Below are 27,664 nucleotides of genomic sequence, written 5' to 3'. Positions count from 1 at the left end.
AGACACCGTCCGTTGTCTGACCCTCCAGTGACCAGAGCAGAGCGCGAGCAATGCGGGTTCTGGCATCATTTCCATAGAATTGGCATCAGAAGTTACTCATACGCAGCGTGGGTTGGCTAAGATTAACCAAAAGCCCACATAGACATTGCTCATCCGCCGCATTCCCACTCGACTCTTTGCAGACAGCAGAATGGACTTGAACAACTGCGGTTTCATCGATCCGCAGGGACAGCTGAGCGCAGCGCTGGCCAAGCGGGACATACGGGAATTTCACACGGCCCTGGACAACGGTGCCCAGGCGAATCTGCCGGACGAACGACACACGACCCTCTACGAGAAGGCGCTCTCCACGCCGGAGTGCGCACAGTTTATCGAGGCCTGCCTCTCGCACGGCTGCAATGTGAACTATGTAAGTTGCCCATTCTCCATGGTCCGCCATTCCCCATCTTCTTCTGCTAAGAGACTCCTCGAACTTTGATCGCCCGCACAGATAAATCAAAAGCTTAACAAGGCTGCCATTAGCTATGCCGCAGACTCGCGGGATCCATCGAATCTGGCCGTGCTGCTGCGCCACGGGGGAGTCCAGGTGGACCGCAAGTACGGCCAGTTGACGCCCCTCAACTCGCTGGCCAAGAACCTCACAGCGGAGAATGCCTCACAGGTGGGCTCCTGCATCCAACTGCTGCTCGAGTACGGCGCCTCTCCCAATGTGGTGGATCAGGGCGAGTTCACGCCCCTCCACCATGTGCTGAAGAACAGGAAGATTGAGGCCGGAACCAAGCAGGAGCTGATCCGGCTGTTCCTGACCCAACCCCAGCTGGACATTGACAGCTATCGGAACGGGCAGGTGCGCCAGATGCTGAAGGATCAGTACCCGGACCTGCAATTGCCAGAGATGCGCGAGGCCGGCGCAGAGATCGACTGCGAGCGACTCCTGCGCACGCTGCGTGATGGGGACGAGACCCAGTTTGAGCAGCAGTTCGCAGAGTATCACCAGAACCTCAGCGGGAACGCGGACAACCAGCGCAACGCCAACCAGGAGGAGTATCTGTCGCTCCTGGTGGAGAGTATCAAGCGGGGCAAGCAGCGAGCCCTCGAGGCCATCCTCGAAACGGGCATCAACATCAATCCGACGAAACTGAATGCCACCAGCCCCGTGGAGCTGGCCGTGATCTGGGGCAACCACAGGGCGCTGGAGAAGCTTCTGAAGCATCCGCAGCTGAGGCTTACCTCGAATTCCAAGCTGCTGAACGCGGTGATCAGTCGCCTGGATGAGCAGCCGCTGGACGACTTCTGCGACCATCAGCGCTGCTTCCAGCTGCTGCTCGAGAGCGATCGTGTGGACATCAACGAGGCGGACAAGGGTGGCCAGGTGCCTCTCTCCTATGCGGTCAAGTATCGCAACACAAAGGTGGCGCAGGAGCTGCTACGCCAGGGAGCGTACATCGGGGCCAGGAGCGCGTTCGGGGAGCTGCCCATACAGGAGATGGACCCGAAAGTGCTGGAGGAGCACTTCGATTCCTGCATCACCACCAACGGGGAGAAGCCCGGTGACCAGGGCTTCGAGATCGTCATCAACTATAAGAATCTGATGCGACGGGAGCGGGAGTCGGGGCAGTCGACCATTGCCCATCCCCACCAGCTGCAGGACGAGATGACGCCCATCGCGTACATTGCCGAAACCAAGGAGCTGCGCCACCTGCTGCAGCATCCGCTGATCTCGAGCTTCCTCTTCCTCAAGTGGCACCGCCTCTCGGTGATCTTCTATCTGAACTTCCTGCTCTACTCCCTCTTCACCGCCTCCATCATCACGCACACGCTCCTCAAGTTCCATGAGAGTGACCACACGGCCCTGACTGCCCTCTTCGGACTGTTCTCCTGGATAGGAATTGTGTATCTGATCATCCGAGAGGTGATACAGTTTGCCATGTCGCCGCTGCTGCACTTCTGGTCCATCACCAACCTGATGGAGGTGGCTCTCATCGTCCTGTCGATCCTCACCTGCATGGAGGCCAGCTACGACAAGGAGACGCAACGCGTTCTGGCCGTCTTCACCATTCTGCTGGTGTCCCTGGAGTTCTGCCTGCTGGTGGGCTCCCTGCCAGTACTCTCCATTTCGACGCACATGCTGATGCTCCGCGCCGTCTCCAGCAGTTTCATCAAGAGTTTTGCCCTCTACTCGATCTTTGTGCTCACGTTCAGTCTGTGCTTCTACATACTGTTTGGTAAGCCCCAGGTGGACCAGAAGGACAGCCCGCCAGAGCCCGTAAAGGAGGGAGAGGACGATGGGCACTTCAACACCTTCTCGGTGCCCATCGAGGCGCTGATCAAGACGATTGTGATGCTCACGGGAGAGTTTGATGCCGGAGACATTAAGTTTGATAGCGTCTACACCTATCTGATATTCCTGCTCTTTGTGTTCTTTATGACCATTGTGCTGTTCAATCTGCTGAATGGTCTGGCTGTGAGCGACACTCAGGTGGGCTTACATATATATTTCCTCTTCTTCTCCGGCTTTATTTAACTGTGTCCAATTTATTCCATCTCCCACAGGCCATCAAAGCACAGGCGGAACTGAACGGCGCCATCGTACGCACCAATCTGCTGACCCGCTACGAGCAAGTTCTCACTGGCCGGGATGGACACGCTGGCTTCATTGTGGGCAGCGAACCCTTCCGCAGCATCTGCCAGCGATTGATGAACATCTACCCGAACTACCTGAGCCTTCGCCAGATCTCAGTGCTGCCCAACGACGGCAACAAGGTGCTGATACCCATGAGCGATGGCTTCGAGCTGCAGCCTCTGAATGGCAAGAGCCCGGCCAGCTTCCAGCAGCTGCCCACGAGCGCCACGCAGAAGAAGCTGCTTGATCCGCCGCTGAGGCTGATGCCCTGCTGCTGCTCCGTGCTGACCGGCAAGTGCTCCCAGATCGATGGCCGGACCGTGAAGCTCGCGCTGGCCGTCATCGATCAGAAGTCCAATGCGGAACAGCGGCGCCAGCGGGACCAGATCAGCGATCGACGGCTGCAGATCATCGAGCATAAGTTGGAGAATTTGCAGTTCATCGAACAGAAGCTGGACCATCTGCTGCAAGTGCTACAGGAGCGCACTTGAAGCACGAGGCACCAGTGCAGGGGTTGCCTAAGCTATAGTATTTATTTAACGACTAATTATCGCTTAGCCGAGCATTTAATCCGTATTCAGAGCAGACTCGAAGTGTAAGTTTAAGTCAGAAATTGTTTTTATTAACATACGAATAATGAAATTGAACAAAACCCTTAATAATTTGTTGTCAGTAAGTACATAAGTAGTATATAATGGTTATATAGACAGTAAATATTGTATAAACGAATGTCTTTACTGTACCGTACCATTTTGTACCCGAGTAAATATTTTGTATGTAATTGCAAATGTTAGATTTATGCATTCTTGAATTTTCATTTCTTTTTCTTTTACTTTCTTTTTCGTTATTATTATAATTATTATCATTAATTGGTTTTCCGTTTATCCTTTTGTTTTCCTTTTGTTTTTGCATTTGATATGATTCGGTTCAAAATGTGTGTGTGTGTGTGTGTGTTGTTTACCCACACACTCTTATTATGGTTAATGGTTCTTAATCTTTTGCGTTACTCTCTTATTACCCTTTTTGTATATCTTTAGTTTTGTTTTATTTTATAAATTAATGTTTAGCAGAACTGCGGAGCGTAGCGGATCAAATCAATCAAAAATTGATGGGTCTAAGGGGGGGCTAAGCTAAGCTAACGAGGCAGTCAATGGCAATGAAAATCCAAATGGAAATTTATGCAAATGCAAACCATGCGCGGCAATAATTTGTTAACAATTTGCTGCCCAATTATCGCACAGTTTTGAAAGAGACAAATTAAGCGGAAATTTTGATTTGATCCGGTGGAGCGTGTGGGCCAGGGGAGCGAGTGGACCGCAGGCAATGGTTTAAGCTAAGCTAGAATAGGAATTATTATATAAAACTATGCATTGTCTCTTTTAGTTTTTGGTAATATTTAATTGATTTTTGATTATGCCATACTGGGCAGCTGTTACTGTTACTGCGGTTTAAGGACTAGGGCTAGGACTAGGACGACCAATAAGGCGGCAAATCAAAATAATTGACTTAGTTCTCAGATTATGTTAAACAATTGTACGCCTTCTGCCATGGCTATTGTTTTCCATTTTCTGTACGTATTAAATATTTATCTTTATTGCTGTTTCTTTGTGTTCCTCTGTTCCCCTTTTTATCTGTCCTTTTTCCATCCGCTGAAACGTCTCGATACCTCTCCATCATCCATCATCCATATCCATATATACTTTAATCTCAACAATATGTATATATAAATAAAATCGTGTATTCTGTAAGGCATGCCTAATCAAACCAGCAGTATTGCTAACTATAGGTATATCTGTATGTACTATACGTAATCAGCCCCTAATCCGTCTCGTCTCCTATTGCTGATGTGCGACTAGGGGCTTCTGTTCCTGCTGCTGCTACTTTTGCTGCGGGTGCCATGAGCTTTAAATGCATAGGACTCGGTTCTGTTTCAATTTCTGCCTGCTGCATTTCTGCATTTGCTCGATTGATTTGGTTCTTGACTCGGCTTGAATGGGATCAAAGCATTATCTACTGTGATTACGAGTACGATTCGATTCGATTCGAATATCAAATATCTAAATTTGTTAATCATCATTATTCTGTTCACTTTCTGTTGCTGCTCTGTATTTATGGCCTGATCTCTGATCTCTGTTCATTTGAGTTGGTTTCGGTTTTTGGTAACGATGTCTATATAATTGAATATGCCTCATTCATTTTATTGTCGTTATACTCTATGACTAAATTAAACCTCCCACAACATTGCATCGGCTCGGCTCGGCTCGGCTTGTCTAGCGTCGCTGACTAATCGTAAGTATATATCGTTTGAAGCGATTATTATTTGAAAGATAACTCAAATTAAAGCATCCTTTTGGTTTGGGTTTGTCAATTTCTTTGATGATTCGGATGAGAGGTTCTATTGCTATTTCGTTACCGTTAATCATTATCGGTTATCGTTTATGTACAATCGAATACGAGTACTAAATATTGTAAATCCTATGTCATACAATATATAATCCTTGCAACTGTTAGGCAATGTACCAATATTAAATATCACTTAATTGACGAGTGTTTGGTTTCTGTCTGTTGTTGGTTTTTGGTTTTCTTTTACTTTCGGTTATTTTTTTCACATTTTCATATTTCATTTATCTCTGTTAACATTTCGAATTAAAAATTATGATTTTAGTTTGGTTTTTATGTTTTTGTTTTTTTTTTTTTTTTGCTTTTGTTTCAGTTTTGTTTATGTTTTGTTTTGTTTTCTGTGTAAAAATTGCAGTTAAAATCACAATTAATTTGTTGTGTGTACGTTATTTTGTTTGTTCTTGGAGAAAACGATTTAGTTGGTACCATAGAATTTCAATTTACTATCAATCGCTGTCTGATTGTCTGTTGTTAGGTTTCGAAAATAGATTGAGAGTAAGATTAGAGTTAAGTCGAGTGGAGTGGAGTGTGCGCTGCTGCTTTGTTGGCTGCTGGTGTACTTCGGTTTCGGTTTTCCTCGTATGTATATACATAATAATCGTTAATCGTTAATAATCATACCCCAAAAAACTCCTCCTGTTCGATGTGTAAACTTAATGCGATCACAATGACGACTTAAGAGCGAGAGGACAACACTTAAAATGTAACAAAAACACGACAAGTTTCTTGGAAACTTCTTGGGCCCAGGGCCCCAACGACTTAAAAACAAAACCCCCATCAAAGTTGTACAAAGAAGTCACGTACATGTACATAGGTGTAAAGTGTAAATCATTATGTTAAAATAGAGTTATTGTGGAAGCTTACTGGTTTGTTTTGTTCTTTTGTTTCATAGGAGACCACAATTGTTGCAACTTGGTTTTGATTTAAGCTACTCTAAATCATATAATAAATTAACTAATCATTAGTTCACAACAATAAAAGTTATTCGTTAGGTAGGACTGCGCTTCATCTGGCTGATTGCTGATTGATTTCGGTTTGTTTTGGTTTGTTTTGGTTTGGTTTTGTTTGGTTCGCTTTCGATTCTGGTGCTGGCTTGCTGGATAGTAGTACATATTTAATTACCCGATTGGGCTTAAGATTGGATTCACTTGACATTGTTCTTTGGCTTATGTTATTACTGAAGAATGCTGAAGAAGAGAGATGGATAGAGAGACATGTGTGTACGGGTACCATCAAGGTGTGGATGTGGATAACCAGATACTCGTATGTATGTATGTATGTATGCACAATACATAATAATCAAATCTACTAATACTTCGCTTTTGTACTTCGAACAATCGGTAATGGATAATAATCGTTTATAGTTATCGCTAGCGCTATCGTAATCGTATTGGTAATCGATAATCGATAATCGGTAATTGTATGCGTTATCGTAGTCGTAACGAAAAACCTTTATAAATATTTCATTAAATTTGCACTAACTAATGTTATATGTACGTATGTTAAGACCTCGTACGGCGTACGCTATGTAAAGGTTATCGTTATCTATCCCCTATCTCTATAAGTAAGTATAGTATATTAGCTCATTAGTTTAAAATACTTCCTTTGGCATATGTACAAAATATATTCCATATGTATCGATAATTGAGAAAATAAATCTACTGTCATGAGCCTAGATCTGACCGCGATAGTTAGTTACATATGTATGTATGTATAAATGTGTGTATAGATGTGTGTATGCATGTAATTCCAATCTCTTTGTAAGACAACCTTCGAAAATATCCAAGAAAGTACCCCGATATGACTACGACTAAGAACCGAACGGCCCGGTAAGCTATTGACAAGTTTTGACATGCCCTTTTCTCCGATACCGATTCGGATTCTGATTGTGATAAGTTATTCTATGATTCTGATTCTTATTCGGATTTTTGTTTTGTTTTTTTTTGTTTTTTCGTTTTTGATTTGATTCGCGTACTATACGTGTGTACACAGTGTACGGTATTTTTTAATGCACGTTTTTGTTAACACAGAGTTTAATATTGATTTCTTCTCCACCTCCTCCATCCTCCATCTGGCCAGCGTAGATTGTAGATTGATATTTTGTATATAAATTTGGATAGTTCCGTATATGTATATGTATCTGTATATGTGTATATATCGTATAAAGCGACTAATATATATATATATGTATATAGGTAATCGACTATGATAACAAAGGGGCACCCCGACCCCGCCTATGCCTAAGCCTAAGCCTAAGCCTAAGAAACTACAAGTTCTGAGAGAAATGCACACAGGAATCGGCATCGGACTTGCGCTCAGGCCGGAGGTTGTCAACTTGGACGCCGACCAGCGACAGCCGAGGATGTTGATGTTGTTGATGAGGAGCAGGCACTGATCCTGCTGCTGGTGCTACTGCTGCTGCTGCTGCTGCTGGAATCCTGCTGCCGACTGTTGGCCAAAGGTCATCTCTGCCGATCCTCGGCTGGAAGTGCATGTGCTTCGCTTTCTCTTGTTGCTAATGTCGGCTCCTCATCCTCTGTGAGTGTGTCCATCTCGACAATTTCGTTGCCAGTGGCTTTGTCGGGATTGTAGTCGTAGAACACCTGCGATGTGTCCCCCTGCACATTCACATCGATGGGAGAGGGATCCACCTCGACACCGATCGTTGTGGCTGTGGGTGTAGCAGCCAATTCCGTGCTGAAATCGCCGCGTGGCGGCTCCTTGGGACTGTCCACCATTATCTGCACGCTGGGCATCAGGGACGTGTCCATGGCGCTTTCCGACGAGCCCGCGCTGATGCGTATATGCGGCGGCTTGGGCTTGTCGTGCCCATTGCCATTGCCCGTGGAGGAGAGGCTGCCCTCGTCCTCCTCCTTGTACTCCTCGCTCTCGCGGTGCACCAGCACATGGACCAATGTGGCATTGTCCGGCCGCAGGCCGATGGCATGCATGTGCGGATGCGTCTGCTGATCCGGCGATGGCCGCGTGACGATCACCTCGGGGGCAGGACCCTCCGCTGGAAGTTTGGTAAAAGACGACGACTTTAGTGGGGAGTGCTCTCGGGGCGGGAAGCTCAAGTACAAATTACACATACAGACAAAAGCGTTCTTGTTAACTCTTAAAGCGCTTTGTGCTGACAAACCTCTTTCGAGGGGGGGTTTCTTGCGTATGAAACTAGAGGCGCGCTTACGTGAGTTAACCGGCCCCCCCACCACCTGTTGTCTGTCGCTGTCGGTGGCGGATGCTGCTGTCGCAGTGGCGGTGGCGGAGGCCGCACCAGAGGCGCTGACGGAGACAGAGGCTGAGGTGGTTGTGTTGGTCGTGGTATTTATAGCGGCTGTTGTGGGTGAAAGGCACGCATTAGTGTTTGACAATTGTGGTGTGGCACAACGCACAGAATAATACAAAACAAATAGGTTGTGTGGATAGGTTAAATACAGATACAATTACAGTAACGAATACATATAGAGAGTTATATATGTCAGAGAGAGAGAGAGAGAGCGAGAGCGAGCGTATATATAGAGTATGAAGGAAAAACTGATAATTATCGGTGGAGCGTTAACAGATTGGTTTCAATGAGAAGTATAAGCCATAAATGGATATGATCTCGATTGATGCTTGGATTGAGATTGAGATTCAGGTGCAGTGGTTGAATGGTTCAAGGTGCTGTCGTTTCAGTGGTTATCAATGGCTATGTACAGAGAGAATATTTACAAATAGCAGAACGTGAATGATTAACTGAGTGGAGTGGAGTGGAGTGGAGTGGATTGGTGGGTGGCTGGGTGATAAGGCACTTGTCAATAATTACTTTTTCTATGTACTGAAGGTGAGGTTAAGCTGTCATCGACAGCATCCTGATGACGCAAAAAGAAATTATAAAAGCTTCGGCGACGACTTGCTCTAGGCGCTTCCACAAATATGCTACCGCTAATAATAGTAATAGTTAAGTAGTTGAAATAGCAGTAATAGTAACAATCATAAACATGAGTTTGTCATTTGATCTGGTTTCGATTTGGATGTGGAGATTTCAGATGTGAGAGAATGTGTGTAGAATGTTTGGGTACGGGTACGGGTATGGGTAGATTAGATTAGATTAGATTATAGTGGGATTCCTTATAGCTATAGATCAGGAGAGCCATTGTTTCGTGGCATTCTTTTTTCTGCAATTTTTCGACGATATTACATAGGAGAAAATAGTTGTTGAGCTGTACATCATTAGGCATGAACTTGGATGGGTGGGGTGGGGGTTGGAGGTTGTTCTACGGGTTTTCAGAGCTCCATAATTCCGAATTTACCTGGTGAGTTTGGATGGTTTGGTACGTATCAATGCTGCTACAATCAAATCAACTGAAAATACTTAGCAAAACTAGGAATAACTAGGAATCTATTTAAGGGCAGGCAACCAATAAAAATCAACTCAAATTGCGCATTCTCGATGCCATAGAGAGCGAGTCGGAGTCGGGTGAGGTCGTAGGTGGGAGGGGTTCATCTACAAGTTCAACGATTTCCGGTTGGGCCACTACTTACAAATCAAATACATATTCGGAATAATATACACAAATTTGTATATTTAAACTGCATTACAAATTGTTGTTCAGATAGTTCAGATAGGAAAATTGTTGAATAGCTAGTTAGTTGTTGTTGTAGAGAGCGGCTAATGAGTATTTGACATAGTCTTTGCGTTCGCTTTAATGATCTGAATATAGCTTGAGTCGAGTTTGAAGTTTGGAGTTTGGATGGAGAAACTAGATAAGATACATTTTGGAGCAGTCGACTGGTACGAGTACTGGATAGTGGAGTCAATACATATACTTATACATAATGTAGCCAGAGTATATAACAAATATGAGTGAGTTGCAGACGAGAACTAAAGAGAGTTGGTAAGATTTGTAAGATTGCATATTGCTTATTTGGTTGAGTAGATCTGATTGTTTTCTGATTGTTGTTTTTTTGGTTTTTAAAGACTGTACGTTTTGTGGGGTTTTTGCTAGCTAAGCTAAGCTAAGCTAAGCAGCTATTATAGGATTGGATAGGATAGGAGTGATTGAGCTTGAGCCTTTACCTAGGTAATTCAAGCCACTAGGCTGGGAGTCACTTCTGAGTACCGCTGTGACCATATCTGCGAGCAGGGACTCATAGTTTAGGGAGATACAAGAGGATATGCTAGAAATAGGGCTTAAGTTCATATAGGTACACTGTGGACACACAAAACATTAAATTTATCGAGCATGGATCGACGGGTATGTTGTCTGGTTATTTGGTTATCTGGTTGCATGGTTGTTGCATGGTTGGAAGGCGGCATGAGCATGGAAAGCCTTTCAATTTCGTATTCGTCTAAAAATTGCATTTCAAATTCATCGCAGCCATGGATACACATACACATATATATGGAATTTCTCTGTGTGTGTGTGTGTGTGTCTGAGTGTGTGTTTGTGTGTCTGTGTGGATGCAGTGTGTGTGTGGGTGGAACTGGTGATAACTACCGTTTGCCCATCTCGTCGCCCTGCTGCTTGATATCCTTGACGACATCATCGGCCCCCGAGACGAGCATCAGCGGCAGATTCAGCCAGGGCCCGGCTAATTCACTCAGATCGGATCCGTCAGAGGCACGCGAAGACTTTCGCGATGAGGCACGACTGGAGCAGGCGGTGCCCCGACGACTAACCTGCAATATAAATATAAATATAATATAATATATAAATATATGTACAAATAAAAAATGTGCTGGCGACTCACCTGCAGGTGGAAAAAGTTTAGAGCCGAGAGCTTCGATTGCCATCCTCCGGGGCTGGAGTTTTGTGTGGCACTGTCGCCGGAATTGGAGCGCTCCTTTTCATTCTTGCGCCTGTGAAGAGACACCACAAGGCAGGCGTTAGCGGTATACATATCATACGAACACGAATTGTTAGATAAATTAAAGAGTGTTCAGTGTAGAGGTTTGCACTGGAGTTGTGGTGTGGGGTGTAGTACCGCAAATAGTCCTTCCAGCCGGTCTGTATGGTCTTGGCCGCCCTTTCCTGGCGCTTCCAGATCCGCGTCGACGAAACAATTTCCAATTCTTTGCGCGTTGGAAACTGTTTCTTGAACTTGACATCCATTTGTTCCTGCAACTGTTTGAAGTTATCGGTCTCCTCGACATGACCTAGCACGTGCTTCACGAGCGCGTGCAAAATATCGAGACAGTGTATTTTATTACCCTTAGAGATGGGCAGATTAAATGACACTAGAGCGACATTATTGGGCTTCGAGATGCCCAATGGTGGATCGAGAGAGGCAATAAAATCGGACAGTTGCGAGAAGTGTATAAACTGGGTGGCATGTGGATCATATCTGAAATTAAATCAATGGCGAATTCCATTAATCAACATCGCTCTCTCTCTCCCATCTAGGCGCAATTAAAGCTGCTCTCCTGCTACTCTAGTGGGGGGGAAACACCTACTTGGACCAGCGTATGTAAAACATCTCCAAGTCGTCTTCGACAATCCCGATCTCCTCCTCCTGGTGCGCCTGGTTGAAGTTCTCCAGAATGATGGCAATGTACATGTTGATCACGATCATGTAGCTGATAATGATGAAGCTCGTAAAGTAGGTAATGGCCAGCAGAGGGTGGCCGCAGTCGCCATTTGTCTGGCGGTTGAAGAAGGGATCGCAGTCGGGCGGCTGGATCATCAGCGACTCGAGCACGTCGTTCCATCCGGCCGATGTCATCAAGCGAAACAGCAGCTGCATGCTCCGCCCGAAGGTCTGGAAGTTCACCATGTCGTCCAAGGCGCCCTGCAGCTTCACGTGGCCAAAGAGCGACATGCCCAGTATGGCATAGATGAAGGTAATCAGTCCCAGCAAGGCTCCAATGTTGAAGAGAGCCGGCAGCGACACCACCAGGGCGAACAGCAGCTTCCTTATGCCCTTGGCCGCTTTGATCAGGCGCAGGATGCGCCCAATACGGAACACTCGGACTACGCGCAGTAGCGTCGGACTGATCGGCAGGTCGATCATGATGTCCTCCATCAGAATGCCGAAAATGGAGGCCAGCACCAGCAGGAAGTCGAAGACGTTCCATGGCACCGTGAAGTAATGATACCGCAGTCCCACAATCTTGACAATGGCCTCTGCGGGAAGAAACAGATTAGCCAGAGGATGATAGATTAGCAATGGCTCCCAGTTTTCCCCTTGCTGGTTTCCTGCCCGCTCCCTTACCCAGACCAAAGACCGTGGTGAAGAAGGCGTTGCTCACTTCCAGGATGAAGAAGACCGCATGTGGTTGATCGTAGTGCTCGATGCCCATGGTAAGCATGTTGAGAAAAATCAGTACAAAGATCGCAATCTCGAACCTGCACATCGTCAGAGAGACACCACAGAGATTCATTAATTTTAGTCATCGAAGTAGAAGCTTCGGTTGAGCCGAAGTCGTGGTGCTCCTCACAGATACAGACAAAAAATGGGGATGGGATATTTACAGGCAGGGGGAGGAGCACCATGGGTTGCTAATAGATAGATAGAGAGAGAGAGAGAGAGAGAGTAAACTAGATCTAAATCTAAGTAGTACATACAGTATATACATGCTGATTCCATTTAAAACACACCGAGAGGTAAAACCCAACCCGCCCATACGGATGACTTGAACGAACAGCCCCAGGACAGCTACTCATGCCCAGAGTGCGTAAGGTATTAGGTATTAGGTATTGGGGGGAAGTATCATAGAACAAGTATTCCAAGTATCGTTGTATCATAGTGAATAAAAGGTGCTCTACAATTATTACTTAAAGAATTATGCATCGGGATATGGGATACAGAGATACAGAGAGAGTTAGGAGGCATTTTTGATGGTGTTTGGCCGGTTCTCCATCGCTGAAGAGGCGGCAAACACCCTGGTGATGATCAAAAATGCTGGGAATTTCAAGTGTTCAAATGATTTTTATCACCAAATCAGAAACAACCGAGAGTTGTGTGAACGCCTAACCGTATAGACAACTAATAGTTACAGTTACAGTTACAGTAAGAGTTAAAGTTAGAGTTAAAGTTAAAGTTAGATTTAGATTTAGAGTAGTCAGGAGACAAGAGACAAGTTAGAGAGACAGTTAGTAATAGTAACTAATAGTAGGCATAAACTATAAGATACTCGTAGGGATACGTAATTTGCTGGTCTTAGATTGAGCTGGTTTTTAAATTGGATTTGATCATATGGTTTGTTTACCTTCTCGAATTGGATAAATCATAAAACATAGCTAAAAAATGATTTATAGGTCGCTTAATAACTTTCTGTGGTTTCTTTCGTCCCAATTTTTTCATAGCCGTGTAATAGTGTTTTTGAGATTCGGTGAGAAACATTTCCAACACTCCTCCTTCATACTATATAAAAGTGATGAGAATAGAATGAACATTTAATCATATATATACAGTCCACATTTAGGTAACGTAACGCTCTAGGCTCTAAGCTCTATATACAACTCGAGACAACAGATCAGCAACACATTATCATTATCATAATCATAATCAGCAATACATTAAGAATCGATCGATCGGGTGTGGGTACACATATTGATGGAGCGTTTTCGGGATGGCAACGAATAGAATATTGTATAGCAATCAAACAGATCGGTGGTGACGAATGGATGGATACATGTACTATGTTTGTATGTACAGATTATGCATTTACACAAAAGATATACATAGATTGATATACGTGGTATAAGGATCCGGCCCAGATGCCGGGGCCCGGATGTACCATAGGCCAATGGACTTACCTTCTTCTTGAGCATATTGAAGTTATCAATGATAACTCCAATGAACAGATTGAGTGTGAAGAACGATCCGCACACAATAAATATAACAAAATAAATATACGCATAGAGATTGGCCTCCCGCTGCGGCTGCAGGTCCACGCCCCGGGCGTCCACGGCATCCGCCATCACCTCCATCCAGCCCTCGAAGGTGGCCACCTGCAGCAGGGCAAGGTAGCCCATGCCCACATGATCGAAGGTGATCTTCGAGTTGATCCACGTGTAGTTCTGCTCGATGCAGTCCCACTTGTCGTTTACCTCCTGCACACAATGAATGGAGAAGCAAATATCAGTAAGGGCGCACATAACAGCACAGGTGGAGGTCCTCCTCCGCCTGCTCATCCTTCAGCCTTCATCCTTGAGAGTACTCACAGTAACTGGCAGCAATTCTCCCATTTCATTGACGCACTTGAAAAACTTCCCACCAAAGAACTGAACACCCATTATTGAGAAGATCAACCAAAAAACCAAACAAACCAAAAGTACATTGAAAATTGATGGTATTGCATACATGAGAGCGTTTACTACAATCCGCATTCCTTGCCACCTGGAATAGAAATGGAATGGATGAAATGCTAATCATTACTGGGATGGATACTGGATCTCGTCGCGTCGTTGCATCTGGCAATGGGTGCTAATTGGTTACGGTTCTGGTGCACACAAGTGGAGTTCTTTTTGCAATGATGCTCATCTAACTATTACGAGTTACGAGTAGGTTTGGTTTATCTACGCATACGAGTATGTACATTGTCTACTTATTATAAATTTGAACTTATATACAGAGATTATACATATACGAGTATGTAGGTAGTTTATGTGAAGGTGGGGGATAGACAGTCAAAGGCTTCAGGCTACAGACAAGACAGAGGCGAGGAGGATGCAATGCAAAGTGTTCTACGTATTTCTATTCGAAATCCATAAAGAAGACGAGATTGTATTAAACACTGCACAGCTCTGACGAAAGCCGGATCGAGCGAGGGCTGTGACCGACTTATCCCAGAAATAGTAAGAGACACAAGAAAGTACGAGTAGCAGTAGTAGTAGTAGTTGCAAGAGGCAAAGAAGTGGAGTGGCCTACGTGGACAGCCGACAGCGGACAGCTGACAGCTGACAGCTCTTACTTCACTGGATGCACAGATGTTTGAGAAGGTTGTGGTGCAGGCCTATATACTAGACCAGCTGACTGGTCAACTTACCGAGAGATGGCTCTCAGGGGTCTCAGGGCACGCAGGGTCCGCAACGAGCGCAGAACCTTTAGGTTCTCATTCTCTTCAATGAGCAGCGAGAAAACCGATACCTGAGGAATACCAAAATATCGATCAGAGATGGCGCATCAAAGTGCTCAAGTAGATGTACTCACAAACACAATGATAAAGTCCAGTATGGTCCAGAAGCTCGTGAAGTACTTGGAGAAGCCCAGCGCCAGCCACTTGAGTATCATTTCCACCACGAAGATCAGGCAGAAGGAGAAGTTGGTCCAGTAGAGCACGCGCTTCAGCGTCTTGTTGCTGTCCAGGTAGATGTCCTCGAAGCAGAGCGTAATACTCGACGCAAAGATCAGCACTAGCACAAACCACTCAAAGGCCGGAGTATCGACAACCGTCAAGACAGCCGTCCTTATGCGGGTCCACTGCTTGGCGCTCGGCGTGTCCATGCAGGACATGAACCAAGGGCAGCGGAAGTAGAAGCTGCCACAGTATGCAAATCGCATAAGATGCTGCAATTGGGGGTTAATCTCGAATACTCACTGATCGTAGCACTTCTGGGGGAAGCAATCGTCTGGCACCTTCGGCGGCTTCGTCTGCCCGCAGCTCGGAAAAGTCATGGGATCATTGTAAGCGCCCTGCGAGTTACGTCTCCCACCGACAGTGAGGTCGTCTACGTAGGAAACCAAACAATGCCATGGTTTTTCGGTCAGTCGAGTGAATGCCGACGGCTTCTGTGCCGCCTTCTCCGGCTGATCGGATTGCTCAGTCTTGTGGGTGTGGGCGAGAGCCAGGGCCAGGGCCGAGCTGCTGTCGGCGGCGCCCGAGCTGTGCGACTCGGTGCGCGCGGACTGGAAGGAAGCGGCTTTGTCTAAAGTCGATTGTGGATGCTCCATGGGGCGTCGCCTCTGCCCAGCCGTTGGGTGTGCTTGTGAGTGGCCGTGGCCGTGACCATGGCCATGACCGTGACCGTGGCTAGACCCATGGGTGTGCCTTTGGCCGTGACCATGAGAGGGGCCCGTTTGGATGCTCGTGGCATGAAAGTGCTGCTGGTGCTCGGTGAGGGCGGCCAGCGGGGGCGTGGGCGTGGCCTTTAGCGATGAAATTTGCGCCAGTGTCGGTGGCTCAATGCTCGACTTCAAGGAGGTGGGTGGCGTGGCGGGTACACCAGTGGACAATGGCAGCACGAGCTTCTGCTTCTGGATGAGCAGGTTCTCGTACGAGTTGGTGCTCTTGAGCGAGAGACTGTCGAGGCGCAGCTGTTCGCTGTTGAGAAACTTGCGCGGCATCTTCTCCGATTCGATGCGCAGCGTGGAGATTGGCTTTTCCTCCTCCGGCAGCTCCTCCAGCCGCTCGATCAGCGACAGCCGCTTGAAGCGATCGAACTGAACCGTGAACGGATCGATCTTGCGGCGCGTAAAGGGCGACTGGCTGGCGCCCGGACCTTGGCTGGTGGCTGCCACTGCCATGGCCTCCATGGCCACGAAGGGCGCATGGATTTGATCACAGATTTTGCGTATTTCATTCGATATGCTAAAGTCCTCGTCGATCTTGCGCTGCTTCTCCAGGCTGCGACGCTTGATCTTCACGGACTGGCGCTGGGCGGCGGAGCTGACGGAATGGGAGCGTCTCGGCACGCTGGACAGGTCGTAGCTGTCATAGGGATTGAGTGGATGCACAACCTCATCGGCGGTCGTGCGCTCTGAGGCGCCCGTGATGATGGCAATGTGCTCCATGATCGCTTTGGTGGCCTCGTCGGCCGCCGGCGAGGGCTCTGACAGGGTGGAGAGCTTGCGCTCCAGCGAGGTGGTCGAGCGCTTGATCTCCTCCAGCTCCTTCTCGAAGCTCTGGATTATGTTATCGAATTCCGAGTGCTCCGCCAGTGCCTCGCTCTCTTGCTGTCCCTGGCTGGAAGATCGGCGCGAGCGCATGGGATTCGACGAGATGTAGCTCAGATTGGACTTCGGCATCTCGTCGTCCTCCTGCAGGAACTGAAAGAGCTCCTTCTGTTCGCAATTGAGCAGCTCCTCGCGCAGATTCCCCTGCTGAGAGAGCAGCTCGTCCTGCTCGATCGATATGGAGTTCAGGGAGTGGCCACTCGAGTGCCTCCGCATCTCGGCCTCCTCCGACTTGAGCAGCGAGCGCTGCGAGTGGCCGCTGGACTGGGAGAGCCGGTCCAGGGACTTCCTGTAGCTGGGCGAGCGCGTCAGCAGCGACTTCTGGTACTTGAGGTAGGCCTCGTCGTGCTCCTCGCTGCCGTAGCGCCGCGACGAATTGTCCTGAAAGGAGTCGCCGCGGTTAAAGGAGCCGCTTCGCTGATCGTTGGCATAGGGATCTGTGTCCGTGGAGTTGTACTGGCCCAGAAGACGCAGCTCGATCGACTCCGTGTAGGTGGCCTCGTCCCTGGAGTCGTTCTGCTGGGTGCTCACCCCCGAGGAGATCTGGTGTTGCAGCCGTCGCTCCGCCAGGGCGAACGGAGTCAGGTTGTTGCTGTGAGCAGACATGATGGCCGTCTCGTAGGTGGGCGGCAGCGAGTCTGTAATTGGTGGCAGTGGCTGATCCTGCAGCTGGATCTGCTCGGGCACATCCGAGGCCTCGTCGTACTCGAGCCCATCGACAATTGTGTGCAGGCCGTCCCTCAGGGGTATCTGGAAGCCAAAGTCCGAGCCCGAGACAGGCCGATTCATAGACTCCTGAATGAGAAGAATGTCAATTAGTCGGGCTGCAAGGAGAGTTCAATGCCGGACACCCACCTGGTAGCTCAGTCTATGGAACTTGGTCTCGGCCAACAGATTGGACTTGTCCATCTCCATACCCCCCGTGGAATGGAGCTGTGCCTGCCCCTGACTTTGAGCGTGAGCCTGTGCCTGGGCCTCGAGCACAATCTGCTGGAACTTCTCGGCAAACTTCCGCTCCTTACGATCCTTGCGCTCCTGCCTCTTCTTCCTTATCAGATCGCGCACCCGCTCAATACTCCTCGCCAGCTTGGACTCCTCGCCCACCTCCTGTATCGGGGGAAAGAACACAAAAAGGACACATTAGCCAATAAAATCGAACCCAGGGCAGAGCAACAAAAGAGTTCGCTACAAGAGTTTTTTTGTTTGGTTATTTTTTGATTAGACAACGACATCGATACATCGACATGGAGTTACAATCAGAATTGGGGGGTTCCAATACATCATACAAAAGTAAGGGTTAAGGGCAGGCAACACAAAAGATTATCACATATATTTGTAGGTATATAATATATATATATATATATTGCCTGATCAGCTTTTGGGCTACTCTAGAAGTATATACACATTTATTTGGTTGGGATTTAGATTACAGTTTGGCTAACTTAAACGAAGCAAGCAAGTTTAAAGCAAGTTAAAATGATTTAGTTAGTAAAAATTACCTTCTTCTTGAATATCTGTTAACGGTGTTTTTTTTTTTGTGTATTTAAATTGTTTCAGTTTTTTGAGTTTTTTTGAGTTTTTGGATTTGGTTTTCAGGTTTTCGGGTGTAGGTGTATTTTGTGTGGTAAGTAGTTAAGATTAAGATTAAACGCATGGTGCAAAGTTGACAACAGAAGATTCGGTTAATTCGATTAGGTAGGTTATTCAGTGCATTTCATAGAATGTTTTAACATTGATACTTAGACAAGAGACATACATAGATAGGTACTAGATAAGAGTACAAGTACGAGTACGCGTACGCGTATGTGGGTCTGTTCAGTATACGAAATGGTAAAGTTAATGGTAAAGACCCGAACAAACCCCATACACACGCACAACAACAAAATTCGAACAGAGCCGAACTGTAGAGCCCCAACAAAAGGCAAGAGGCAAAAGGCAACAGTCAATAAACCTTGTGCTGGGTCTTATTTAAAGGATCAAAATTAGTTTCAAGTTTAGTAGAATACAAACATTTAGCACAGTTAGTAACGTAATGCAGAGTGTGATGGTTTTTAATGGGAAATTTCTGGCCAAAAGAGTGAAACGTAGAATAGAATTTGCTTGTCCGAACAGAAGAGTGGAGTGCCCGATCGTATGGTGTGTATGATATAATTGGTTCAATTGTGTGGTGCCATCGGGCGATAAATACGATGAAGGCTAAGATAACACACTCATACACACACACAAACACACAGATGAAGGATCAAATAGAGTTACCGGAAATCACATCAAAGTGCAAATAAAACATTTAGGAAACGATCTAGCCAGCGTTCGTCTGAGTAAACACACATAAATATTCTTTTAATGGATTGGATTTTATGACGAGAAGAGAAATGATTCCTCTCCTGTCCATTCCGGAGCTATTCACGTTTAGTTGTTAAATTGTTTAAGTAACTTTTGCTGGTACACACCAAGACATACGACATTTACATTCACAAACGTTTAGAAACATAAAAAAATGGTGCGGGCGCGGAGCCTGTGACTTGCCTCTTTCTTCGACTTGAGCTCCTCGGAATTGAAGCTGTTGAGCAACAAGGCCAAGAACAAGTTGAGCACCATGAAGTTTCCCATGACCAAGGTTGGCAGAAATATGGCAAAGCATGTGGAGGCCCCTTGCTGCAAGATATGATCAGTATACAATCTGTGCATCCGTTTGCCAAGCTGTCTGTCTACAAACCTCCTCTTCGGCACGCATACAGTCCCAGAGCGGCTCGATCCATTCCCCGCACAATATCCGAAAGATCATCATGAATGAGTGAAAGAAGTCATTGAAGTTCCATCTGCAAACGAAGATCAAAAACGAAGATAAGACAATAAACGAGTGTGTAAAGAAATAGCTCAAGTCTTGCCTTGGCACTGGGTCTGGGTCAAACTTTTCGGGCGTGTAGTCTTTGGAGAACAATTGCATGCCAATGACGGCAAATATGTAGATGACTATGACCAAGATCAGCGTGAGGTTACCCAGCGCCCCAATTGTCGATATGATAATGCTCAGCAGCACCTTCATTGTGGTCCACGACTGGGCCAGCTTCAGCACACGCAGCTGCAAGCGGAGCAAAGGTTAGACATTTAATTTATGTATTTCGATTTCATATCGGAGGTTCGCAGTACCAGTCGCAGTCCCCGCAAGACACTCAGGCCATCGACCAGCTCGAAGATGATGTCCAGCAGACTGGCCGTGACAATGAGCAGGTCGAATATATTCCAGCCGCACAGAAAAAATTCCTTGGACAGGGCCATCAGCTTCACAATGCACTCAAAGGTGAAAATGGACGTGAAAACCTGTGGAAAAGAAAAGATTTTAGTGAATTTAGTAATTTGGTCTTGGATTCTTGGTCCACTTGCCTTATTTCCCACATCCAGGGCATTGCGAAAGCTCTCGCTCATGCCGTGATGCTCCATGGCCAGGAAGGCGGTGTTCAGCACAATGCACAGCGTGATGGCCAGCTCGAAGAGTGGATCCCTCACCACCTTGTAGAGGCAGTTCTGGAACTGCAGCCAGCTCTCGTAGTCGGCGCAGCAGTGGACACAGCGATCGCAGTTGCGGTCGGGAAGATCATCTGAGAGGGGCAAATTAAATCAATTAAAATTTCTATTATACAAAGAGTTCGTAGAGAGAACTCACCGATAACCACCACCTCCGAGGAAAACTCCTGATGTAGGGCATAAACATTGTGATTCTTTATGCGGGCTATGTTCCCGTTGCACTTGATAAGGCGCACTTCACGCGGGGATAGGGCCAGCTCCACGGTGGACACGTGACCCAGCTCGTGGGCCGGATCCTGCTCCTCGTGATCGTCGACCACGCCGGAGTCATCCTGTGAGGATTCGCGATTGACGCCACTCGAATTGGAGCTCGCCTGACGGCTGCTGGCGATGAGCTGGCCCTTGTAGTCCGAGGGATACAGCATATTGGGGTTCTTCTGCGGCTCCTCATGGAAGCTAATGCGGTTCTTGGCTGTAGCAGCCGCGGGCTCCTTGGCCAGCTGATGCTGCTGCTGTTCCATCTGCTGGTATTGCTTCTGAGCCTGCAGCGTGAGGGCCGATGGACGCTCTGTCGCACTGTGACGTGGACTTGGTCCCGGGCTGGGCGTTGCGGAATGGGATTTGTTGGCATCATTGTCATTGCCATTGCTGCCGTTTCCGTTCCCATTGCCATTCCCATTGCCATTCGTTTCTTTTCCGCCTTTGGTCTTTTTTCGGCGCGTCTTCTTCTTGCTGTACGAGGCCAGGAGGACGCCCTTCCGGGAGTCGATCTTCTTCTTGTTGTTCTTGTTCAATTTCTTCACATTCAGCACGGACGGATCAAAGCTGAACGTGGAATCCTCGCGATGGTCCAGCAAGTCCTTTTTCCGCTCCTGCAAGAGAATAAAGCGGTTCGATGAGAGGATCAGGGCGCGGGAAAGAGTCACCAAAGAGGCACTCACCTCGTTTGTTATCTCCGCCTCCTCCTCGTAGCTTAGCGCGACTACGGCTAGCATCAGGTTGATCAAGTAAAATGAGCCAAAAAACACAACCACCGTAAAAAATATGACACTCATTGGACCACAAGTTGCCAGCACCTGCGGAAGGAGGAAGGGGACATTGATTAGATCGTCCTGACGATGAAAGCAAAGATTACACTGACCATATTGTAGACGTTCTCCCAGTAGTCCAGTGTAATCAGCTGAAAGGTCGTTAGCATCGACCACATGAAATTGTCAAAGTTGGTGTAGCCATGATTGGGATTCTCGCCGACGCAGATGCACACATAGCCGAGCGGGCAGTGACGGGCGCCCGTCAGGTTGCCACAAAGCATGGGCATCTCCTCATCGTCGTACAGCCAGTTGTCCGTGTCGTTGACCCACCTGAAAGGGACATTCTTTCAATTAGCATTCGCATTTAACCATGAAATGGGAGTCCCCACATACATATGCCAGTCGAGATGGGAGACGTTGGTCCACTCGGAGGGCACCTGGCGCACACACTTGTTGCGCAGCTCGCCCATATAGACCTGCAGTGCAAAGAGGGCAAAGACCATCAGACAGAAGATGGTGAGCGTCATGACCTCCGCCAGTTGACGGAAGGAGTGAAGCAACGCGTTGATAATTGTCTTCAGTCCGGGCATGATGGAAACCGTCTTGAGGGCGCGCAACACGCGAAAGGTTCGCAGCCCCGCCAGGTTGCCAACCTCCATGCCAATGGTGGCATAGCCACTAGTTATGACCACAAAGTCCAGCCAATTCCATGGGTTGCGCAGATAGGTGTACTTGTTGAGCAGAAAGCCTTTGGCAATGATTTTGATTACCATTTCGATGGAGTAAATGGCAAGGAAGATGTACCTGGGGGTGGATTAGCAAAAGTGAAGTTATGAAGGGGAAAGCTCTTTAGGTACTTACTCAGCCTCCTCCACCGTTTCGGTCATGGCTAGGAAAATGCAGTTGAACAGAATTGTGGCCATGACGCAGTAGTCGAAGAATTGGTTCGTTGCGATATAGACGCACACACGCCGCGCTGGACTCCATGGATGGAAGAGGAACAGGCTCTTGGTGCCTGTGAAACGATGGATGTAGTTCTTGCGGAAGCGTTTCGAAACCACACAGAATGTCTGAAATAGGGAAAGAATATTTTTATGTACGGAATTTGAAAATACCCGTATCAAAACAGTTGGAACCAGGGCTGCAAAACCATCGAATAAATTTTAATTCCGCTTATCGCACCTAAGTATCGATTAACAAAAATATCAACCTTGGTCTCGATATTTGTCCGATTCTACTCAATATTCACACTGTCAGAACTACTTCCGCTCACAATCGTTCCAGAGCTGATAGATTTTTTCAAAATCTTAAAATCAATATATTCCTAATTCTGTTTTAGTGGTGTGGCGGATAAAATAAACGTTGACAAAACATAGTTGGTTTCCGCAAAATTTTGACAAATCAAGTAAATCATAATTATAATAGAACTGTAAATGATGGTTACAAAATGTATTAATAAAATATGCAAAATAGACGAAAAAATATATACAAATAAAAATCGCATACGGCTATAATAGTGTAGCGAAATATTAGCATTTCATACGACAGTTTCCTATTTTTACGTTTACCGCCCATAGAGCCATAGCAATGGTTACCGCCTATCGCACAACAATATCAATAGATATATTCCCGAAATCAACCTTGGACTCGATATTTAGCCGGCTGTCAAAGAACTACTCGATATTTGCGCTGTCAAAGAAAACGCTAGCCTTCGAGCCAAACTTCCGCTACACAATCGTTCTTTCGTTCTCGACCCGTCAAACCGACCAGAAGGAAAATGAGAGCTAAGGTAATTTTCTCAATACCAAGTGAACTAGAAAAGACTAAGATTGCAATAAGTGAAAAAATACTTATATTTGAGCATCAGTGAAAGTGGATGCAGATTTAGACTGCAATTTAATTGTGTTTTTATCTCGTTTTCAGTGGCGTAAGAAGCGTATGCGTAGGTTGAAGCGTAAGCGCAGAAAGATGCGTGCACGTTCCAAGTAGGCGCAGCACAGCACCGTCGACCACTGAATGGTAAGTAACCACCCACTTGGCCAGAGGAGCCCTAGCGACACGCAACATACTAATTTGCCGTTTTCTGCTCGTTTCAGGAACTTTTGACTTGCAAGCACACTACTACTGAAACATGCCGTCTGGGCACCACATTGAGGCCCGAAAAGTAATTTTGCAAAAACAGTTTTCACGCAGAACAAGAAAATGTGCATTTAAAATACACTTCCGAATTTCACGTTTAAATTGATTCTAATAAATTACTGGATTTTCACAAAAGTTCCAACTGAATTTGCTCATGTGTTCTTAATAAGAGTGGTAGAAAAAAAAAGAACACAAGCCTGAGCATCCAGCGTGCTGCCTCAACCTAACCACATTTGTATGTCATGTGTATGTGTGTGTTTTTGTGCACAGGGCACGTTTTGTCTAAAATGTAATACTTTGCTTTCGACATTTTGATTATTGTTGAATTCAGTTCATCTTGGATTATCAAGCAGTTTTGGCCAAAGTTTGGATGTTAATGACGCGGTGCCGGCAGAAAACTGGAGAGCGTGTGGTCGCTTGAACCAAGAAGATTAGTGAGAGTGAGTAGCGGTTGGCGGTCAACGCCAAATACCAAGACCAATCCGACGCACCGACCGACCGACTGACCACATTAAAGATTGATCATCATGCTCACGGCCAAGGCAGTAACTTTCCACTTAATCGGCTAATACAATTATTCAGACCATGGGCTGCTGTTGCTTGTCCGCGCCGCCCACCATAGCCCCTTGGGAGCGCGTGTCGTGCGCTCGTCAGATTGGCCCGGGCTGCCTGCGCTCCGTTCCGTTCTCCTCCTTGGGCACCATTCGGAAATATCGATTTGTTTGCCGCAGAAGGAAACCAGAGCGAGCGGCAGCCGAGCCGTGTTGTTCATTAGCGCCTTGATTTCTTCAATTATATATGCAGATGTGTCAGTCATAGCCGCTTGCCGCCGCCGCCGCCCGCCTGCATGTTTTCCATGCTAAGGATGATGTTTCTGTCTGTCTATCTGCCCGCCACTCCCCCACTATTCTGAAGGTCGTTTGTCACTGTAATACACTCATAAACGTCGCTCAGCCGAGTAAGCAGAAATTTTAATGTAACAAGCAAAAATTACGATTGGGTGGCAGTTTGCCATTTACCATTTTGTGTGCCTTTTCTGTAAATTTGCATGCGCCTTTGGTTACGCTGTCGTCGTCGTCGTCCCTTCCACCCCACATCCCGCCCTGCCCTTCCATTCTAAGCAATGGATGTGGCACGGGTGGCGAGTGGAGCTGAGCTGTGGAGGATAAGCATGTGTACTTTTAAGTGCACAACATGAAAAGTTGTGTAGGGTCTTGTTCGGGCAAACATGCGGTGTCTGTAGCTGTGGCTGTAACTGTGTCTGTGTCTTATCACTGGAGCAGACAACTGTCGTCGCCATCGTTTGCGAAGTGAGGCAAGGAAAGGCAGTTCAGTTGTTTGCTTTGCCTGGCCGGCACTTGCCACTTGCATAAAGAGTGTCCCATTAAATGCAATTAAGCACTTTGATTCTCCTCCGCCTCTCCTTCTTTCATCTGTATAGGTTTTCTGTCCCACAAACACACACACAAACATGTATGCATGTACGTGCATGTGTAAACATTGCATTGGCGTTGCCAATGGATGCGTGTAAATGTCCGGCAACATTGCGGCACATGTTCTAAACAGAGATGAGCCAGTGCAGTGATTTTATAGTCACGACATAGATGGTCTGGTCTTCCAGTCACTGGATCAACCATTGTTCGTTATTAACTTTTGGTTGACCAAGCTTTGGGCAAACAATAAGATTTAATTATAGATTACCAGATTGTTTGCGTTTCACTTGTCTTGCGAGTACTCGGCCCAATCGATAAGGAACATCACTCGATGTCAGGTAATACTTGGACACAGCTGGTGGCGGCGGTGGCGGCGCCGGCTCATCTCACATCCTGGTCACTTGCATGTTTATTTTGCCAGGCCCCGTCTATGTATGTGCCGTTATTTGAAAAAATATTGCGCCACGACACGTGGCATGAAAAGCCGCCAAGTCTTGAGTACACTTGCATGTTCGTCTATAATTTGTCCTTTTGCGGGCTGCTGCGGCTGTGTTGGCCAGTTTTGTTTGAGTCACGTAAATACGGCTGTCAACTTTGCCTCTGCCCCAGAGTCCCTCCCGAAGTCCGTACCCCGTGCATGTCATGACCCATATTCCTGCCAGTAAAGTACATGCCAGTGTGTGAGTGCGAGTGTGTGTGTGTGTTTGGTTCATTGTTTGCCGTAGTTCCAAAAATTTATTCTCACTTTTGAAATTTAACGAGCCCGCCGCGACGGCATTTACGCTGATTTCCTTTTCGGCTTTCGAGAGGGCCACGAGGGTCGTTCTAGGCGTTTCCATTAACCCCCGCCCCTCGCCCCCTGGCCCCTGGCCCCTGGCCGCTTGCCAGGAAAAAGTGCATTTCCACTTGTGCACACACAATGCAAATGCAAACGCAACAAAAACAAAACCAAAGTCGCGTCGCGTTCCATTTCCGTTGTGCCACTTGCAGTTGCAGTTGTACTGCCCATGCCCGTGCCCCTGTCCTACCCGCCGCACCACCCCTCGATTGTTGCCCCTGGCTCTGACTGGGACTGGGTCGCGTCTGTGTGTGACTTTTTAATTAGTGGCAATGGAGGCCAAATGGGGTGGCAGCAGTGCCTCGCATGGCTTGGCCCCGGCACATTTTGGGTATGCGGATAATGGATACTGAGCCACTTACCTCCTCGTATATGAAGGTGTCAATCTCCTCGAGCGGCTTGCCGTACATATCCTCCGGAAAGGGCTCAAACTTTCGCGGCAGCACATCGCCATCCTCCACGGAGGCTTTGGTGCGTGGGTGGAAGCCGTACTCACGCACCAGCTGGATGTGCCGGTTCTCGTGCTTGACCTGCGACCTCTGCGTGTAGGCAACGACCTGGTGTTTGGCAATAGCTGCAAAGAGACGAAGCACAAAGATGATGATCAGTGGTGTACAGTGGTTTGGTTGAGAATGGACTGGCACTAGTGCCACACCCCATCCCGCCCAGTTTAGCTAATCACCCGCCCTTTCCACCTCTTCATTCCAGCAATATGAGTGATAATACGGCGTTCATACAGGTGCTGCAGGCCTTAGGCGGCGGTGTCGCCGGGGGCTTGACGAGGGCCTTGGTGCAGCCGTTCGACGTGATAAAGATTCGCTTCCAGATGCAAGTGGAGCCAGTGGGCAAGCACGAACAATGGTCCAAGTACCAGGGTCTGCTGCACGCCTTTGGTAACATTTACAAAGAGGAGGGACTGCGGGGAATCTGGCGTGGTCACAACTCCGGCCAGGTACTGAGCATTACCTATGCAGTGGTGCAGTTTTGGTCCTACGAGCAGCTCCGGGTCAAGGCCCACAAGATAGCCTTCTTCGACGACCGACCGATGCTCTTGTACTTTCTGTGTGGTGGATTGGCCGGCTGTCTGGGCACCGTGGTGGCCCAGCCCTTTGACGTGATCCGCACTCAAGTGGTGGCCGCCGATCCAAGCAGCAAGAGGAGTCGAATGGGTTCCCTGAGAGGTGTGCGCTTTGTGCACGCAACTGAAGGAATGCGAGGCTTGTCCCGTGGCATAATCTTTACCCTGGTGCAGATCTTTCCGCTGGTGGGGGCCAATTTCCTCATCTACAAGTACCTCAACGCCCTTGTCCTGTTTATCGTCAAGAAGTCGAATCCCGATCACAACATTCCCGGCTTCTTTCTCTTCCTCAATGGAGCCCTAGCCGGAGTGGCGTCCAAGTTACTGGTGTATCCTGCAGATCTGATGAAGAAGCGCATTCAGCTGCATGGCTTTCAGCAGGATCGCCAGACGTTCGGTCGGAATCCCGTTTGTCCGTCGGCAAAGCAATGCTTCATAAACACCCTGAAGGATGAGGGCGTCTCCGGATTTTACAAGGGCGTTAGCCCCACGCTCCTCAAGTCCGGCATATCCAGTGCCTTCTACTTCACCATCTACGACTACATTAACCGCTTCGTCATCCAGCCCGCGCAGGACCGGGAAGAGAAGCGTGTGAAGGATGAGCTGGCCAAGAGGGCCGAACCCAAGAAGGCCAGTTGGACCTAATAAAGATGCCCATGTGGCTGCCCATGCCAGCAGCCCCACTCTGTGTCGATTGTTAGCCCCAAGCATCCC

The 27,664-nt window shown here is 47.4% G+C and overlaps 3 protein-coding genes across 10 annotated transcripts in view; 2 read left to right on the top strand and 1 right to left on the bottom strand.

Annotated features, from left to right (window-relative positions):
- Positions 1–162: 162 nt before the first annotated feature.
- LOC111075513 (transient receptor potential cation channel protein painless) lies at positions 163–3,439 on the top strand. Its single transcript, XM_022368836.2, has 3 exons — positions 163–409; positions 491–2,479; positions 2,554–3,439. The coding sequence occupies exons 1-3, from the start codon at positions 191–193 to the stop codon at positions 3,112–3,114; spliced, it is 2,769 nt and encodes a 922-aa protein (XP_022224528.2). The 5' UTR covers positions 163–190; the 3' UTR covers positions 3,115–3,439.
- Positions 3,440–5,351: 1,912 nt separating this feature from the next.
- Positions 5,352–27,664, bottom strand: part of LOC111075510 (sodium channel protein 60E) — a 30,953-nt gene continuing 8,640 nt past the window's right edge. Inside the window, exons 3-29 of one of the 8 annotated variants that reach the window (XM_041592012.1) lie at positions 26,235–26,446; positions 22,324–22,532; positions 21,856–22,266; positions 21,573–21,792; positions 21,373–21,507; positions 20,571–21,303; positions 20,291–20,505; positions 20,057–20,227; positions 19,795–19,988; positions 19,623–19,725; positions 19,433–19,561; positions 18,406–18,420; positions 17,762–18,013; positions 15,552–17,701; positions 15,164–15,491; positions 15,000–15,100; positions 14,176–14,350; positions 13,768–14,064; positions 13,218–13,372; positions 12,221–12,354; positions 11,463–12,132; positions 10,994–11,353; positions 10,760–10,868; positions 10,507–10,688; positions 10,086–10,198; positions 8,118–8,360; positions 5,352–8,039 (exon numbers count right to left, since the gene is read on the bottom strand). In XM_041592012.1, coding sequence (XP_041447946.1) covers positions 7,486–8,039; positions 8,118–8,360; positions 10,086–10,198; positions 10,507–10,688; positions 10,760–10,868; positions 10,994–11,353; positions 11,463–12,132; positions 12,221–12,354; positions 13,218–13,372; positions 13,768–14,064; positions 14,176–14,350; positions 15,000–15,100; positions 15,164–15,491; positions 15,552–17,701; positions 17,762–18,013; positions 18,406–18,420; positions 19,433–19,561; positions 19,623–19,725; positions 19,795–19,988; positions 20,057–20,227; positions 20,291–20,505; positions 20,571–21,303; positions 21,373–21,507; positions 21,573–21,792; positions 21,856–22,266; positions 22,324–22,532; positions 26,235–26,446 — 8,570 coding nt within the window. In that variant the 3' untranslated portion in view covers positions 5,352–7,485. Of the gene's footprint in view, positions 8,040–8,117; positions 8,361–8,831; positions 8,951–10,085; positions 10,219–10,506; positions 10,689–10,759; positions 10,869–10,993; positions 11,354–11,462; positions 12,133–12,220; positions 12,355–13,217; positions 13,649–13,767; positions 14,065–14,175; positions 14,351–14,999; positions 15,101–15,163; positions 15,492–15,551; positions 17,702–17,761; positions 18,014–18,405; positions 18,421–19,432; positions 19,562–19,622; positions 19,726–19,794; positions 19,989–20,056; positions 20,228–20,290; positions 20,506–20,570; positions 21,304–21,372; positions 21,508–21,572; positions 21,793–21,855; positions 22,267–22,323; positions 22,533–26,234; positions 26,447–27,664 lie in introns of those variants that run through there. The other 7 variants (XM_041592013.1, XM_041592011.1, XM_022368833.2 and 4 more) reach the window with 7 other exon arrangements.
- Positions 23,140–27,643, top strand: LOC111075511 (mitochondrial thiamine pyrophosphate carrier). The gene is made up of 4 exons (XM_022368834.2): positions 23,140–23,251; positions 23,386–23,481; positions 23,559–24,041; positions 26,581–27,643. The coding sequence occupies exon 4, from the start codon at positions 26,585–26,587 to the stop codon at positions 27,593–27,595; it is 1,011 nt and encodes a 336-aa protein (XP_022224526.2). The 5' UTR covers positions 23,140–23,251; positions 23,386–23,481; positions 23,559–24,041; positions 26,581–26,584; the 3' UTR covers positions 27,596–27,643.

Source organism: Drosophila obscura, unplaced genomic scaffold (genome assembly GCF_018151105.1).
Source record: "Drosophila obscura isolate BZ-5 IFL unplaced genomic scaffold, ASM1815110v1 contig_17, whole genome shotgun sequence".
NCBI lineage: Eukaryota > Metazoa > Arthropoda > Insecta > Diptera > Drosophilidae > Drosophila > Drosophila obscura.
The sequence above is the reverse complement of the archived record's forward strand: the minus strand, read 5'-3'. Positions and strand labels throughout refer to the sequence as shown.